The 18,084-nt window shown below is 37.6% G+C and overlaps 1 protein-coding gene across 2 annotated transcripts in view; it reads left to right on the top strand.

Moving 5' to 3' along the window:
- usp4 (ubiquitin specific peptidase 4 (proto-oncogene)) overlaps positions 1-18,084 on the top strand; it is a 49,869-nt gene that overhangs the window by 960 nt on the left and 30,825 nt on the right. Inside the window, exons 2-8 of one of the 2 annotated variants that reach the window (XM_020510382.2) lie at positions 6,359-6,520; positions 7,809-7,935; positions 8,067-8,240; positions 10,267-10,425; positions 11,729-11,950; positions 13,244-13,327; positions 17,382-17,476. In XM_020510382.2, coding sequence (XP_020365971.2) covers positions 7,918-7,935; positions 8,067-8,240; positions 10,267-10,425; positions 11,729-11,950; positions 13,244-13,327; positions 17,382-17,476 — 752 coding nt within the window. In that variant the 5' untranslated portion in view covers positions 6,359-6,520; positions 7,809-7,917. The remainder of the gene's footprint in view (positions 1-6,358; positions 6,521-7,808; positions 7,936-8,066; positions 8,241-10,266; positions 10,426-11,728; positions 11,951-13,243; positions 13,328-17,381; positions 17,477-18,084) is intronic. The other variant, XM_020510383.2, reaches the window with a different exon arrangement.

Raw genomic sequence — 18,084 nt, 5'->3', positions numbered from 1 at the left:
CTTTCCTACTCCTCTGATGCTGCCTGGCCTGCTGTGTTCCTCCAGCTCCACACTGTTATCTCTGACTCCAGCATTGGCAGTTCTTACTATCTCGATGTTAGGTGTGAGGCCTTGTTTAGAATCTGTTTGTGTTTTGGTTTGGAGTCAGACTGGTTGTAGTTCTAAAGTAGGAATTTATAAAATGCCACATTGTCTATAAATTGTGTGCTTTTTGAACAGAATAGAATGTATCCACAAATATAGATTCACGTGTGTGTGTCTTACATATACGTATTAATCAATTAAAACCGAACTGATTAAAGATTTAACAGCATCTTAGGTTTGTTTAATAAATCCTCGGCAGTGATGCGACCCTTTGAACTTTTACTTAGAAATTCTGTGTCTGATATTACCTCTGTTCCTAACGTGTAAAGGAGTAAGGCTCCAAAAGTTTGTGTTTTCAAATAAACCTTGTGGACTATAACCTTGCATCGTGTGATTTCTGAAAATTTGTGATTAACATTTAATCTCTGGAGGTAACATGAGCATATCTGTATCCTGTGTTCTTGTGTGTATGATCTTAAGATTATCGTTTGAATTATTTAGCCATGACTTGTGCACTTAATGGTAAGGCCCTGGGGCATGTTGCTGACAAAGACCTTGCGGTGTACGTTCATTGTTCCTTGAAAAGTGGAGTCCCAGGTAGATAAGATAGTAAAGAAGGCCTTGGTATGCTTTTATTGGTTAGTGCATTGAGTATAGGAGTTGGGGAGTCATGTTGCAGCTGTACAGGACATTAGTTAGGCCACTTTTGGAATGCGGCATACAATACTGGTCCCCCTGCTATAGGAAGGATGTTGTGAAACTTGAAAAGATTCAGAAAAGATTTACAAGGATGTTGCCAGGGTTGGAGGACTTGAGCCTTAGGTAGAGGCTGCATAGGCTGGGGCTGTTTTCTCTGGAGTTTCGGAGGCTAAGGGATGACGTGTAGAGGTTTATAAAATCATGAGGGACATGGATAGGGTGAATAGTCAAGGTCTTTTCCGAGGGTAGGGGAATCTAAAACCAGAGGGCGTAACTTTAAGGTGAGAGGGGAAAGATTTAAAAGGGATGTAAGGGACAATGTATGCACTGCCCTCTGCGTGAAATCATGGAATTAGCTGCCAGAGGAAGTGGTGGAGGCTGGTACAATTACAACATTTAAAAGGCATCTGAACGAGTATATGAGAAGGAAGGGTTTAGAGGGATATGGACCAAGTGCTGACAAATGGGACTAGATTAATTTGTTATCTGGTCGGCATGGATGAGTTGGACCAAAGGGTCTGCTTCCATGTTGTACAGCTCTATAAATGTGTGATCAATAATTGTGCTGTTAAAGAGTCCACACTTAGTTGGCATATTTTGTAATCTTCAGCATTGTCTTTAAAGATTATTTTAAAAATAGATTCCCCCATTGGTGAAAATGATGGGCCCTCTCGGAAGGATAGATGCAGTTTTTGGTCTTGCTGTGATCTCATCAGAAAAATCAATGTTACTGATTAGGAGGCGGGAAATAAGCCAAGCCGATTTCTATCTGCATGTTGCCATTGTGTGAAGATGTGTGAAGCTGTTAGTTGAAAACAGAATTGCACTTAGTGCATGTCCCTGGTGATTACAGTGCTGCCTGCACTCCTTTTTGAAGGTTGCATTTGAGTGATGCTGCTGTGCAGTATTGTGGGAATAACTAACATCTATGGAAGCCAGTAACTTCAGAAGGGGAAAAGAGAAAACTAATGTGCGAGAAGCTAAGAATAAGGCATCGTCTCTGAACCAATTACAATACTGCTACTGTTCATCTGTTGTAATAGCTTCAGCTAACTAGCAAATCCATAGAATCCGTACAGTGTGGAAACGGGCCATTCAGCCCAAAAAGTCCACACTGACCTTTCAATGGGCATCCCATCTAGACCCATTCCCCTGCCCTTTCCCTGTAACCCCACATTTCCTATGGCTAACGCACCTAACCTACACACCCCTGAACACTATGGGCAAATTAGCATGGCCAATCTACCTAGCCTGCACATCTTTGGACTGTGGTAGAAAACCCACACAGCCACGGGGAGAATGTACAAACTCTACACAGACGTCACCTGCGGCTGGAATTGAACCCAAGTCCCTAGGTTTGTGAGGCAGCAGTGCTAACCACTGAGCCACCATACTGCCCCAAATCATTAATAAAGTACTTAATTGTCTTGCTTTTCTCCTTTACATTCCATATGTCTTGTATGACTCCATTATATTTTAAATTGCCTTTGTCTTTTTTAACTTTTTAAACTATTGAACACTTTTTAAAAATACCGTAAACATTTGGCAGTTTTCTTTCTTCCAGCTGCATTCTTTCTTCTCTTCTCCATTTTAGAGGAGAAGTCCTAATCTAAAAATATAGCACCATTAATTCACTAACTCCACTTTTTTCTAATTGTGCACAATCTTTTAAGGTTTGTATGCTCACTGTACCAGCTCATATTGAAGCTTAAAGCCTCGAGTTGCTGCTGGCCATTTTAACTGACGCAGGGTACTAGCACGACCTTCACCAAATGTGAGAAATCACTCAGAGTATTCAAAAAATCAACATGGAAAAAGTTGCTACAGTTACATTGCATTAATTCAAAATGAAATTTTGGAAGTTATAATTTTGTGCAAAATCTGTAAATGGAGGAATGTAAAAAAATTTTTTGTACCGTTGGTGATCCTGTCATCTCAATATGGGTATTCAGTTTTGCTCTAGATTCAATTCAAAAGAATTTCATTTTTATAAAAGCACTTTACAGCCACTGGATTTTCTAAAGCATTTTGTCAACCTTTTTTTTGTTTTAAGTTTTCCATTAGGTGACGTTACTATATCCTTTAGGTCTCAAAAGTTGAAATCCTGTTTCTGGAAATGAGCATGTCATCTCAATTACTTGAGTTCAGTTTGAACTTTGGCATCATTTTTAACCAAGGTACAAAGAGCCTATGCAGTACTAAGGTGCCAGCTGTTTGGAATAAATTTTGTACAATGTCTTACTTTATGTTTGGGTGGTTCAGATAGATCTTAAATTCTATACATAATTCGGAGACTGGGATGTTCTGTATTATCTTACCATTATTACCTTCAACTAGTAACACCAAAAAACATTAACATTATAGCTATCACAGAGCTCTTTGAGATCTTAGAGTTATAGTCTTACATCAAGAAAACAGACCCTTTGGCCCAACTCATCCGTGCCAACAATCTTGTATATCAAATATTCCAAAAATCTTGTGCACAAATTTTCTTATGTGTATTGGCTTTTAATCCAGTATTGTCTCTGTTTTGAATACTTGTCTTTGCGTTCATATTTCCTGTGGACTCGCTCATTGTTATTTAAGTAACTTCTTTCAACTCCAGAACTGTGTGGTCTTCCGGTTGTGGCTTTCTGCATGCCCAGTCCGCATAATTTCTCCACTGGCAGTCATGATCTTGAGCTCTTGAGTTCCCTACCTAAAACATTCAATCTCTCATCCTTAAGATGGTTTTTAGAACCTATTCCTGGGGATAAATGTTTGGTTTAATATCCCTATGGTTTATTCAGACTTTAATTTGCATGATTAAGTTTGCTTCTTTGCTTTTAATGTAACAAAATACAACGTACAAATGCTTTTACACCCATAATTATTTCAGCCCTTTCAGATATGATGCACAATACAAATGCAAATTAAAGAAAAATAAGTGGATTCATGAAGTTGACTTGCAATTTGATTTGAACTTGCTGAATTTTGTCAGCCAGCCTGTTGTAAATATGATCCAAGCTGCCACGTGCTTTCCCTTGTTAGAATTGCTACTGTTGATGAATGCCTGAAAATAGTTGACTCGATTTGAACTTCAGGCTGTAAAGGGTTTTTTCGTAAGTGGACGTTGGGTAGAGAATTGTGGTACTTTATGGCAAGGCCGTAGTTGATTTTCTGCAATAATTTACTTTTTCTACCTGCCACCGGTTTCCAAGTATCTTGCAGGAGTTCAATTGGTGAGGCTTATGGCAGCTGTCAGAAACATATCATTTTAACTGTTTATATTAGCATCTACAGTTAAAGGCCTGAGAATTGTGCATTTAATATCAGCTTTAAATTCTAAAGCTAAATGTCTTGAGATTTATATTCTCATTGTCTCGATTTCAAAAAATATTTTTCTACCTTTATTCCATTTTTTTTAGTTTGCAGAATGCTGATTAGTAGGGTAAGGTGTTTGAGGATAAGTAGTGAACTGACATTTGGAGCCACATTATAGAATCGTAAAGTTTATAGTCAAACAGCATGGAAACAGATCCTTTGGTCCAACCAGTCCAAGCTGACCAAATTCCCCAAACTAAACTAATCCTATTTGCCTGCATTTAGCCCATATCCCTCTAAACCCTTCCTTATTCGTGTATCCATCCAAATATCTTTTAAATGTTCTAACTTATACCTGCATTTACCACTCCCTCTGGCAGTTCATTCCACATACAAACCACCCTCTGTGGAAAAAGTTGCCCCTCAGGTCCTTTTTTTAGACCTTTCTCCCCTCACCTTAAAAATATGACCCTAGTTTTGAACCTCCCCCACCCTAGTTAAGACCTTTGCTATTCACCTTATCTCTGCCCCTCATGATTTTATACATGTCAATAAGGTCACCCCTCAACCTCCTCTGCTCCAGTGGAGAAGGTTGCAGCCTATCCAGTCTCTCCTTATAACCTAAACCCTCCGGTCCCAGCAACGTTCTGGTAAATCTTTTCTGAACTCTCTCCAATTTAATCATATCCTTCCTGCAGCAGGCCGACGAGAACTGTACGCAGCACTCCTAAAGTGGTCTCACCAACGTCTTGGACAACTTCAATCTGATGTCCCAACTCCTATACTCAATGGTCTGAGCATTGAAAGCAAGCATGCTAATTGTGGCCATAATCGCCCTGTCTACCTGTAACACAACTTTCAAAAAATTATGTACCTGAACCCCTAGGTCTCCCTGTTTGACAACACTAGTCAGGGCCCTACCATTTACTGTGTAAGTCCTGTTCTTGTTTGCTTACCAAAATGCAATATCTCATATTTAACCAAATTAAACTCCATCTGCCACTCCTTAGCCCGTTGGCCCAATTAATCAAGATCACTTTGTAATCTCAGGAATCTTCTTCGTTCTTGACTATATCATGAATTTTGGTGTCATCCACAAACTTACTAACCATGCCCCCTAAATTCTCATCCAAATCATTTATATAAATGACAAACAAAATTAAACCCGTCTGCAATCCCTGTGGAACACTGCTGTTTTTGTCACTGCTCGCCATGGCCTCTGAAGTAAATCATTAATTGTGAAAATTTTGAGAATACACATCTCTGCACTTGCACGTTGTCTGCATCAAATACAACAGTGACTGTAACTTTCAATTAAATGTTTAAAGCAAACCTAAATACACAACATATTTAGTTGATCTAAAACTATTAGTTGGTATGTGGATGTTAAACAATACATTATTTTCACTATTAACTGTCGTGTCCATCTCAGGATGGATGTGTGAGATCATTTAAAGATGTGGTTTTACAATATCATGCACTTGATTTCATTTGATTTTTGAGAGTAATTGTCTATATCCTGTTTTGCTTTCATGTTAAGGTTTTGCAAAGACTTTTTTTTAAAAAAAGCTAGATTTTAAAGAAAAAAAACTCTAATAATCAGTTTTAATTAATTGTTTGGACCATTCAGCTAATCTGCTTCTTTATAATTCAAAGGAATATACATTGTCCTTAGAGATAATAGGAACTGCAGATGATTCATTTCTGAAGAAGGGTCTAGGCCCGAAACGTCAGCTTTCTTGCTCCTCTAATGCTGCTTGGCCTGCTGTGTTCATCCAGCTCTACACCTTGTTATACATTGTCCTTAATTCAGTTTTTAATCAGAGAGAACTGAGCTGCAGGTTGAATGAATTGCAACTGTATGTTTGTATTTATAGAGGAACGTGGGTTATATTCTTTTCTACAAAGTAGAATTGCTGGAAACCTACCAAGGTTTCCAGCATTCGCTCCATACCATACAACACGGTGACCAGACATTATATTCTGCCCCTTTTCTTTCTGTCTTTCCCCTCTATTGTTTATTATTTCTTTTATTTTGCTTTTCTGAAATCACCAGAAACAGTGAGCGATCCTTGTAAAAGATATACATACAACCTCTGTTCCAGTTAATGTTCTGTAGTGATCGATTAACTTCTGACAGAATAAAATTTATAATCCCCCTTGCTTAGTTTTTTTGAGTAATTGTATTGCTAGGCTGCAAGACTGCTCATGTTGCCTTGCATCTGGCAATATGATTTGTAAATCCATGTTCGTGCCTTTGTTTTTATGACAGATCCAGCACTGCCACCAGCAGAAATTTATCTACCTCTCCAAAATCCTCGACTAGCTGCAACTCCTACTCGTCCTTGTCCTCCCCTTCTACAGTCTCTAATGGTGAGAGCAACAACTCCAGCAACTCCAGCTACATATTAAACAGCTCCAGCTCCACCAGGGGGTGAGTGTACCTGCATGGTGGAAAGACATAGCCTTAAATGCCTCAGTCAGTTTTTATTTCAAACTTTTTTTAAAAAAGGTGACCCGGTGGCTTTTAATTTCAAAATCTATCTTCATTCAACTAAATCTATATTTTCTTTTCTGGTCAGTTGTCCTATTCAATGGCCATACACAATTTCACATAAGGATCTTAGCTCTAATAAGATACCTGTCTGACCGCAGACCTGGGGCTCCCTGTTGTTTGCTCAGTTGACTGATTTCAATTTAAATCATAAATGCTTAAGAAATCGAACCTCATATTTTTACATTTTAAAAGAACTAATGTCCAAAAGGCTTTTCTCCCTCCCCATCCAAAACAATTACTGAAGTATCTAGAAATTTAATTAAGTCTTTGTATAAAAGTCCTGAGAGAAGCACAGATTGTTCCATTATCTGTTGCCTGGAAGTTTAATGAGTTTGTAAAACTATTATTTCTTACCCCCAATTCCTGTGTTGTGAAGGCGAAAATGAATTAGACTTTGTATTTCAGACCTTTTTAAAATAAAAGTTGTGTGCATGCTTTAATAGTGAACCTTTAACTTCTGTCCACTATCTCAACAAACCTCTGCTAGAGTCTATTCTTCGTGATATTTTCAGGTGACAGTTTGGTGAATGACTCATTTTGAACTAGCCAAAAGTACCATTGGAAACTCCATTGCATGGCTTTACTGTTTGGTATGATTTCCTTTTGAATTAAAGTTGTGCTGACATAACTTTTCCACTGTTCTAAATTTGTAGGGAAAATCCTTACCATTTTAAGATGAAGACTTTTTTTTTTAGTATTTTGAGTTGCTGCTCCATTTCTCCTTCACGCTGCTTTTGTAATGCAGTGTAATTTTGTGTCTAATGATACTGTCATATATAGTTGTCCAAAAACACAATTTTACTGATATTTCACATGATAACGTTTGATTTCTTATGTTTAGGCAGGATTCTGACTTGGAGGTATTCAATCTTAATGCCAAGATGGTAGCTTCGTGCCATTGACTCCTCAACCAAGCATATAAACCGAATGTCTGCACCTGCAATTCCTCTCTTACTGAGTAGGATTACTATTGCAGCAAGACCTCATCAGTGCAGTAAAACTAACCTTTCACACATTGGTCTAAACCAATGTAAATTTCCTTCATTAGCTGGCCCAGACACTTCCTTAAACGTATAGATTTCATACGATCTCTGGGGTAAAATATTTTTACCTTTTTTTTTCCAATTTTCAACAGTTTAGCTTATTGTTTGTTTGTTTTTTTCAGGTCAAGTGGTTATGGATCTTCACACAACAGTTCTTATTATTATAGGGAATCTCATGCACCAAGCCAAGCAGGACTTTGTGGCCTAAGTAATCTTGGTAATACGTGCTTCATGAATTCAGCATTGCAGGTAAGATTCAAGAAATTTTCTGCGAAAATAGCTTGAATTGTTATTGTATGTTCTTATTACCTAGCTATACTAACTTTTCTTAGGGACAGATTTGAATACATTTAAAATGTTTTCCATTTTAATTTTTTTAGTGTTTGAGTAATACTGGTCCATTGACTGATTACTTCCTACAAGGAAAGTACGAAGAAGAACTGAATCGGGAAAATCCTTTGGGAATGAGGGGAGAAATTGCTGAAGCCTATGCTGAGCTCATCAAACAGATGTGGTCAGGGAGAAGCTCTTATGTGGCACCTCGGATGTTTAAAGTAGGTTCTGGTGGATTCTTTTGCATTGCTTAATTTGTAGTAATTTTTGAAGGTTAGATTTTAAGATATATTAAAGTACAACTCACTACCTTGGAAGGATGGAATGAGTTTATCATAGAATCATAGAATCCCTACAGTGTGGAAACAGGCCCTTCAGCCCAACAAGTCCACACCGAACCTCGGAACATCCCACCCCCCTGAACACTACGGGCAATTTCGCATGGCCAATCCACCTAACCTGCACATCTTTGGACTGTGGGAGGACACTAGAGCACCCGGAGGAAACCCACGCAGACACGGGGAGAACATGCAAACTCCACACAGACAGTCACCCGAGGCTGGAATTGAACCCGGGTCCCTGGCGCTGTGAGGCAGCAGTGCTAACCACTGTACCACCGTGCTGCCATGGGTTAAGATCTAGAATTTGTCAGTTTCTATTTTACGTCAAAGCTTTGTATCCGTATCTTGTGCCCTCCCACCTAGTTTCAAGCAGATTGTCACACTTTCTTACCAGACTTAATATCTGTGATATGCTGTAACTATTTTCATCAGACTGTGTAAGTGAGACCTACTAAATGAAGGCAGTAACAAATTAATACATTAATATTTTTACAATACATGTTACAGCAATTGCTAAAACCTAATTTCCATATAATATATAATAATCGCCATATAATTCCCCACATAAGACTAGTTTTTGATTTTGTGTATATCTGTCCATCTAATGAAACAAAGGCCATTGTGTTATATTAGGATTTCTGCCTGTTTTCCCTAGGAGACAAGCTCGTTCCTCACCTTTTGGTGGTTTGCCTTGTCCTTGCTGGCTTTTGCACATAAATTGATTAATTTCAAATATAGATCATTTAGTGCTTGTGGATTATATTTGAAAAGTACCTTGGGTGATTTGTTAGTGCGGGTATAAAAACGGTCATTTATAGTAAGAACATAATAAAAAAAGGCATTTCAAGGCTCTTGTGCTGCACTGAAAACGTCCCTTACCTTTTTGAGCTAGGAGACAACATTCAAGTCCTACCTGTCCCAAGTGTATAACAACATCTCTGTACAGGTCAATTAGAAAATATCTAGAAAGGCATTCCAAGGGTTCTTGTGGCACAGTGGTAATATCCCTGCATTCAAGTCCCACCTGCTCAGTGTCGCAATTGAAAACAAAGAACTGCGGATGCTGGTGATATGAAACAAATAAAAACAAAAATTGCTGGAGAAACTTGATATGTGACAGCATTTGAGAAGAGAAAAGTGTTTCAAGTCAAGTGAACCTTGGGTCTGGTTCTCTGTTTTATTTTCACAATAACACAGGTGTTGCCAGACCTGTTGAGTTTCTCCAACAACTTTTGATTTCATGTCGTAACATGTCTGAACACATTGATTTAAAAATGCATAGAAGGGTAACCCATTGCAGCCTAAAGATTTTTAGAAGTGCATCTTTGTCTCTGCCCGTATTTTTAACATTATTGGTGGTAAACCATATATGGCTATCTATTTCCTGTCATCAGAATCCAGTATTTTGTGCAAATTTCTAAGTAATGTTGTAGAAAATTAAATAATACTTGTTCTTGAATGCAAGGAATCATGGATGGATGCTAACACGTACCAGTGGAGTATAATTCTGTCTACTTTGTGTAACTGACAAATTATATTCTTCAAGATTGTGAAGTCTTGACTAACTATGTAAGAAGCCAGTTCTTTATGGAAAATCAATTATTTAAATGAGCAAACCAATCTAATTGTATTCCAAGGCTACTAATCAACATGAATAGAAGGAAACATATGCTACAGAATGTTATAATTAAATCTTTAAATGTAAAGTTGATTTATAGGGCAGCTTTATACTAGTACCTACCAACTAGAGATTTGTGCTGGTGGAATGTTTGAAATAATTTTAAGTTATTACAGGAATAATTAAAACAGCATTTTAAAACCTTCATTATAAATACTTATTACCAAATTAAGTGCATGTTTAAAATGAAAATCATCCAGTTAAGTATGAAATTCTTTCTCTCTCCAGACCCAGGTTGGGTGTTTTGCTCCCCAGTTTTCAGGATACCAGCAACAGGATTCTCAAGAGCTACTTGCATTTCTTTTAGATGGCTTGCATGAAGATTTAAATCGTGTGAAGAAAAAGCCCTACTTAGAACTTAAAGATGCCAATGGGAGGGAAGATGAGGTAGGACTGGCTGAATAAACCCTCAAAATAATGCAAGTCTGCTTATTACACAGTGAACATTGAATAAAACAGAATTTTCTATTTATTTCATAGCCTCAATCTGTTCCAAAATGTTTCACATCTGTTGAATTACTTCCATAGGATAAATATTTAAATTTCCTCCCAAAATCAAAGTTTGGAAATATGATCCTTCTAAATTTATCACTAATTGTTTCTGAGTGTGACTCAGAGCAGTAACAGGACAGTGATTGTCACTTTCCCCTCTGCCTGTTGGTGTCATATTTTCAAGGCATTAAATCTTTATCAATTGGTTGCAGCAAGCCTTTTATTGCCAAACAGTAGAAATTAACATGTGTGCAGGCAATAATATCCAGTTCTCAACTGATTGTACGTCACCTTCAAGTTTACAGGGTAATGCACTTTGCTACTTGCTCTTGTTCACATTCTTTAGCAAAGGAGTTTTAAGCTCCAGCATCTTTATGTCCACTCGTACAAGCTAAGCTTTTATTTCTTTTGCTTGACTATGAAAATTTTCCTTACGTATAATTAATCCATTAAAAATCTTATTGATGTTTTCCTCAATGTTTAAAAAGTGTGGCATTAAATGGCATCCATTGCACTAGGTTATACCTCTGTTGTCCAACTCTGCCTTTCTTTGTATGCATTTATCAACAGTTTAGTTACATTTGATATGTCCTCTTATATGCTGCGTGACAGTTTGCAGACCAATTCATTAATATGCACTTCAGTAAAAATTCATTGTAAAATAATAGAGCTTATTCCATTCCAAAATCTGCTGAAAAGTCTGTTGTCAGCCCTGTTAACTGAGTTGTAGCAAAAACTGCTACTTGCATATACATCTTTAATATCAGCTTAGTTCTATTAGTTTTCTTGCCTCTATTCCAAAAGCCCCAGTGCTCATTTGAGTATGTTAACTAGAGCAACATTTTCTCACACCATTGTGCACCCTGAGGTCCAAACTTAGGCTAAAATCTAAAACCAAGCTTCTGTCTGGCTGCATGTGTAGATGTAAAATATCATGATACTATTTAAAGAACGGCAAGATGCTCTACTGCTACCTTGGCTAATACATCTTTGTCAGATACCTTTGTGTGTTTTGGATTTTTATTGATCTTCTCTTGGTGGGACCTTGCATTATGCTGATGTAGCATTCAGAAGTAGTCTAATAAATGTGAGATATTTTGGAATATCCTGAATACACAATGTGGCTTCATAATAATACATATTCCTCATTAATGATGTGCAGCACCAAACAAATGTTCTGTCCTCTTTTTGGTTGTAGGTAGTGGCTAAAGAAGCATGGGAAAATCACAGGTTAAGAAACAACTCCATCATTGTGGACATCTTCCATGGGCTTTTTAAATCCACTCTAGTTTGTCCTCAGTGTTCAAAAATTTCTGTAACATTTGACCCTTTCTGTTACTTAACTCTTCCATTACCTATGAAGAAGGACCGCACGATGGAAATCTTTCTTGTGCGGGCAGACTCATCTAGGCCAACCCAGGTATGATCAGGTTCTCTGCAATAAACTATTGTACGATAATCAGCATGGTAGGGTAGGTAACTATATAATTAAGAGATTTGAGATAGTGGGTCCACTTCCTGTGAAGCAAAAAAGGCCGACAAGATTTGATGCATGTTTTAAAAATCATTGGTTTTGGTTTTGATGAAAGACAACTTCCTATAATTGAGCTAAAACAAAGAACTGCAGGTACTGGAAATAAAATGACAAATGCAGAAACTCAGCAGGTCTGGCAGCACCAGAGAAAACGATGTTTCAAGTCCAACGACTTCAGGGAAGGGACTGAAGAAGGGTCATTGGGCTTAAACCTTTCACTTGTTTCTTTTCCTCCACAGATGCTTCCAGACCTGAATCTCCCCAGAAATTTATTTTGTTTTTTGTTCCCTCTAGTTAAGGATTTGGCAACAAGTTTAAATTTCTGAAATTGACAGATTAGAAAAAAATTTGTTGGAAAATAGAATAATTTGCTACTGTAAATTTCAAAGGGAGATGCTGTGGCAATATTCAGGAAGTTTAGATAATACATGAAGCAGGGGAAGAAATAGACAAATGGGGAAAAATGCAGGGCAGTAGTATTGCCTGAGCAAGGACTCAGGACAGGCATAACAGGCAGAATTACCACCTGGCTGTAAATGCCGGATTCTCAATGTCTTTCTAGGTACCAAGACCCTATGTTGTCATTAAGATTATAAATTTGAAAGTTGATAGCTATTATTAATTTGTGCATAACTTATCATGTGGGAATAATCCTGTTTTTGAAGTAGGGCAATCAGTTTTTTTCGCAGCTCACTTCTGTACCATCATCTCCGCAGATACTGTAAACAAGACGCATTTCTGAGTAAATAATGTCATTTCCAGCTCTCACTAAAGACATCTATTTGAGTATTACTAAGGAAAGAGCTGTGCTGTCAAAGCTTTTGTCTTGCTCTCATCAGACCAGAATTCAAGTGTACCAAATTTCAAAAAAAAACAGTTTTATACTGCATGAGAAAGTGGTTGTGTTTGCTAATGCAACACCTCGGGTAATCCTGGTTGACTTGCCTGCTTCAAATTTTAACAAAAGCTTGAGGGATAACTGTTCCCCTTGTCTCCATGCAGCATTGTTACTAGAGTCCACTTGCCAACCAAGCAGCACCCTTTACTCATGCAGCAAAAATTGTTGTGCCTTTTAAAATTTGCTGTTCTTGTGGTTCCGTTTTGATGTGTACAAGACAATTTTTAAAAAAACTTTTTAAAATTCTTGCAATTATTAATGTTGACTTGTTAATTTTACAGTACAGAATAATTGTTCCAAAGATGGGTGCAATTTCTGACCTGTGTACAGCCCTCTCTCAAATCTCGGGAGTAGCTGCAGAAAAGGTAAATTGGTCAAATCATGACTGAAGAATTGCATTAAACATTAGAATTTCTGTACTCGGAAGCTGCTTGCCTACACGATGTACATGCTAGTGCATTCTGTCAACAGATTTGCAAAATGTCTAATCTGACCTGAGGATTGAATCAAAATCTGAGCATTTGGAAATATTTCCTGTCCATAATAGTGGTGTTTCTATAGTTGAGGTTTTAGTATCAGGAAAGTATTTGGCATGTTTGTATTCTTGTTCTGAATATCTCTGAGCATCAAATGATTAAGCTTCGTAAAACTGTTAACTATAGTTAATTAGAAAACGTGTTAACTCCCAATGTCCAAGTGCCTGCAGAATTAATGATGACCTAGATGAGAAATCACCAACATACACGAAACAATGAAATAAAGTCAAAATACCGCAGATGCTGGAAATATTAAGCAGTTCTGGCACAATCTATGGAGAGAAGCAGTTAATGTGAAGAAAAGTTCTTGATCTGAACTTTTGCACGGGGAGCGTTCAGATGATAACTTCTTCATCCATTGCTCGTTGGACTTGTTGAACTAATGTTTTAATAAATTTACTGGTCTGTAACAGATCAAGTTTATACAGCTAAAATGTAGTTGACTTTTTCTACCAGTTTTTTTAATTCAAAAATTACCATTAACACTTCTTGGAGGCTTCCTTTCTCTTGTGTCGCCATGACAAATAGTTCATGTCAACCCATGGCAAATAATGGCTTTTGAATTCTGGCAGGGTGGGGTTGACAAAGGAAAATATGATACCATGAATTTGGTCGAATTTGAAAGCAGAATACAGGGTTAATGGCAGGATTCTCGGCAGTGTGGAGGAACAGAGGAATCTCGGGGTCCACGTCCATAGATCCCTCAAAGTTGCTACCCAAATTGATAGGGTTGTAAAGAAGGCGTATGGTGTGTTGGCTTTCATTGGCAGGGGAATTGAGTTTAAGAGCTGCGAGGTTATGCTGCAGATCTATGAAAAGCTGGTAGACCACACTTGGAATATTGTGTTCAGTTCTTGTCACCGCATTATAGGAAAGATGTGGAAGCTTTAGAGAGGGTGCAGAGGAGATTTACCAGGATGCTGCCTGGACTGGAGGGCGGGTCTTATGAGGAAAGGTTGAGGGAGCTAGGGCTTTTCTCACTGGAGCGAAGAAGGATGAGAGGTGACTTGATAGAGGTTTACAAGATGATGAGAGGCATAGATAGAGTGGATAGCCAGAGACTTTTTCCCAGGGCGGAAATGACTATTACAAGGGGGCATAATTTTAAGGTGATTGGAGGAAGGTATAGGGGAGATGTCAGAGGTAGGCTCTTCACACAGAGAGTGGTGGGCATGTGGAATGTGCTGTGGGGTAGTGGGGTCAGATACTATAGAGACTTCGAAGCAACTCTTGGATAGGCACGTGGAGGATAGTAAAATGTAGGGTGTGCAGGGTAGATTGATCTTAGTAGGATAATAGGTCGACACAATATTGTGGGCGCAAGGGCCTGTACTGTGCAGTACTGCTCTATGTTCTATGAATCTTTACAAATCATAATAGAAAAGAGATTGCAAACTTGGAAAGAAAAACATTGCAGGTTGTATAGCATAAATATTTTCAATTGTTATTTCATCTTAAATTCTGGTTATGTCTGTTATTTTAGCAAAACAAGTCACCCACTGTTTTTGCACAAATATTCAGATTGATAAGGTAATACAGGCTCTATTTTGAAACTTGATGTTGTGACTTCGGTCCTCACTGCCCTCTTTTCCAGTTGTAACCTTTGTTTTGGCCACTATATTTTTCATAACCACAGTTGGGGTTGCTTTAAGATCCTGAATCAGCACAAGACCTATTAAATAATTTGTTGGACCATTTTAAATTTCTCTTTCTGCTACTTGTGTTTCAGCTTACGTTTTTCTGTTCCCAGAATATATTATTGAAATAATTTTCAGGCCATGATTGCACTATTTTAATCTTAGCTTTGTAAATTTAGCTGCATTGCTGAAGAAAGTAGTGCTACACAAGTTGAAAAATGTGGAACTTGGCATTTTTGTTTTCCTATAGCTTAAGAAAATGAGATTCTGGAATTGTGTAACTACTTTTGTCACTAAGCAGAGTCAGAAGTTAAACTGCTGAAGATTTTCACATTATTAATCTTTAATATTGAATGGGAAATGTCCAAGTTCTGTTTGAGATGTGCTGTTTATGATATTTCTAATGAAATCCTGGTACTAAATTGTCCACTTGATAAGATGTTGAACTTCTCCTGTTAATTGACCAGTGACAGTGAGATGGTGGCATAGTGGTAATGTCAATAGACCCATAATCCAGAAGCTAATGCTGACATCAGTTTAATTCCCTTCCCTGCAGCTGGTGGAATTTAAATTGTTAGTAAATCTGAAATTAAAATCTAGTTTCATGAAAAGTCCATCTGGTTCATTAATGTCCTTTTGGAAAGGCAATCCACTACCCTTGTCTGGCCTGGTATCCACATGACTCCAGACAATAGCCTAGAAGGCCACTCAGTCCAAGGGCAGTTGGGGATGGGCAACAAATATTGGCGTTGCCACTGATATCCATTCCCCATCCAAAAAAATACTCTTGGGTTGAGTACTTGGAGTTTATGGAGATTCCTTAAGTCTTGTCTTGTGTGATATGCCTGTAATGGAAAAGCAGAATCCATAGATTTTTGTAAGAATATCTAATTTGACTTAAATATGTTCATGGATTTTCACTTGCATCTTGCATCAAATTGACCAAAACTAACCACAAAACAGCTTGTTTCACATTCTAAGTTCAATTTTTAAAATGTACAGTTTGTTTTTTAGATCTGGAAGTAGAACTTATTTTTGTTCAATTTAAACGCTTCTAATATTTCAGATGTTTATGAATCTTAAACATCTGCAGTGATATATTAAGGAAGCTAGTCCACATTGGCAAATTTCCTATTACTAAAATAATTGCATTCCACAAATGTTCTCATTGTAATCCAGTTTTTGGGTTAAATGTTCAATTTAACGTGGAATGTTAGAAATAAGAGCAGAAGTACGGTAAAGTAACAAGGATAGGGCATTCAATTCCACATTTTGGCTCCACCATTCAGTAAGATCATCACCTCAACTCCACTTTGCCTACCTTCCATAACTTTTCACCTCTAATAGATCTATCTAACTCCGTCTTGAATATAATCAGTGACCCAGAATTCCAAAGATTAATGACACTGTTCTAAATAACCTAGTGACCAGATAGATCATGTGAATGAACCTGGTACAATCGATGCATTGTTTTATCTGATTTCGTGCGGTTATAGCGATGGCCAATCTTCCTGCAAGCTGTCTAGTTGGGTGAAATGCCTCCATTTGAAAGAGGGAATGGTTGCTCCAGTGCTGGAGAAAACAGAATCCTTAGATATTTTTTCCCAAGATCAGATTGAAGCGTCTGTTTCTGTGTTTATTCAATCAGCAATGTGAAAGTAATTGACTTTGCCAAGAATTTTTATGATGGTGGATATAGAAAGAGCTATGATCAAGACTCCCACTGTCCTTGGTCAAAGAAAAATTGCTGGTGCAATCGTTGGGATGAATATTGAGTATGGTGCATTATGATGGCCTCTGATTGATCTAGTGACATGCATGAAGGATTACTAATCAGGGAAGTACAATTGTTAAGGCATCACAACACACCAACGATAGTTAGGGGCTCTCGTGGAACAATGTTATATCCCAACCCCTGGGCCAGAAGGTCCAGATCCAAGACCACCTACCGAGTCCAAACAAGTTTGATATTTTAAAAAACAGAAATTACTGTCTCACTGTCTTCACAGCAGATTTAAAGTTGATTATAGCATTAGAATGTTCAAGTAGGTTACCTTGAAAGGGAATGAAATCTAAATTTGTTATTCACTCACCCACACTAATCTTTTTCCAAGTATCTTCACAATTTTAAAAAAAATTCTCCAAGACTAAATTCAGTATCAAATTAACATGCACACTGTAAGTATACTACACTGTAATTGTGTTTTTTTTTCATGACATATAACTCCCGTATTTTTCTTTCATAGATGGTGGTTGCTGACGTTTATAATCATCGGTTCCACAAAACATATCGACAAGATGAAGCCTTAAACCACATTATGGACCGAGATGATATCTTTATGTAAGTATAACAGCCATCTGTTTTCATTCTCAATTTTTCATTTTAATTGTGACAGATGGAGCTGTAGTTCTTGTTACTTCCATGTTCCCTTACTTTTCTGTGGTATAGGCTATTATTACATTTCCTGGTGCATTTCAGATTGCAGAAGCCTCAATTTTTGCGTTGTGGAAAATAGTTTTAAAATTTCAGTTGAAAGGAATGTTCATTAGCTTTAATTAGGAAGGACTAGTGACTTGAATGGGTAGTGCTCTATTGACTTCCATCCAAAACAGGAAACACTCATTTCGAGCAAAGATCAATCCTGTATATGTCAGCAGGGATCAAGATAATCACAGAATTGCTGCTTCTGACTGCTACCTAATGCCTTTAATTGAATAGTGTCCTTTGAGGACAAAAGTGATTTATTTTTTGGACTTGTTTATAACAAGTTGAGACTTCTAGGCTGACTGCCTTAGAATCCTGTGACAGAAAGTCTAAAGCTCAGTTTTTGTTTTTGTTTTCCAGTAAAGCCGATTAGTAAGTTGAATGTAGCCCAGAAACAACATGTTGTTTTTGTTCAGGATGTCAAAGTTGCTGGAAAAGCTCAGCAGCTTTGACATCCTGAACAA

This window comes from Rhincodon typus, chromosome 16 (genome assembly GCF_021869965.1).
Source record: "Rhincodon typus isolate 14 chromosome 16, sRhiTyp1.1, whole genome shotgun sequence".
Classification (NCBI taxonomy): domain Eukaryota; kingdom Metazoa; phylum Chordata; class Chondrichthyes; order Orectolobiformes; family Rhincodontidae; genus Rhincodon; species Rhincodon typus.
This window is presented reverse-complemented; position numbering and strand designations above follow the sequence as displayed.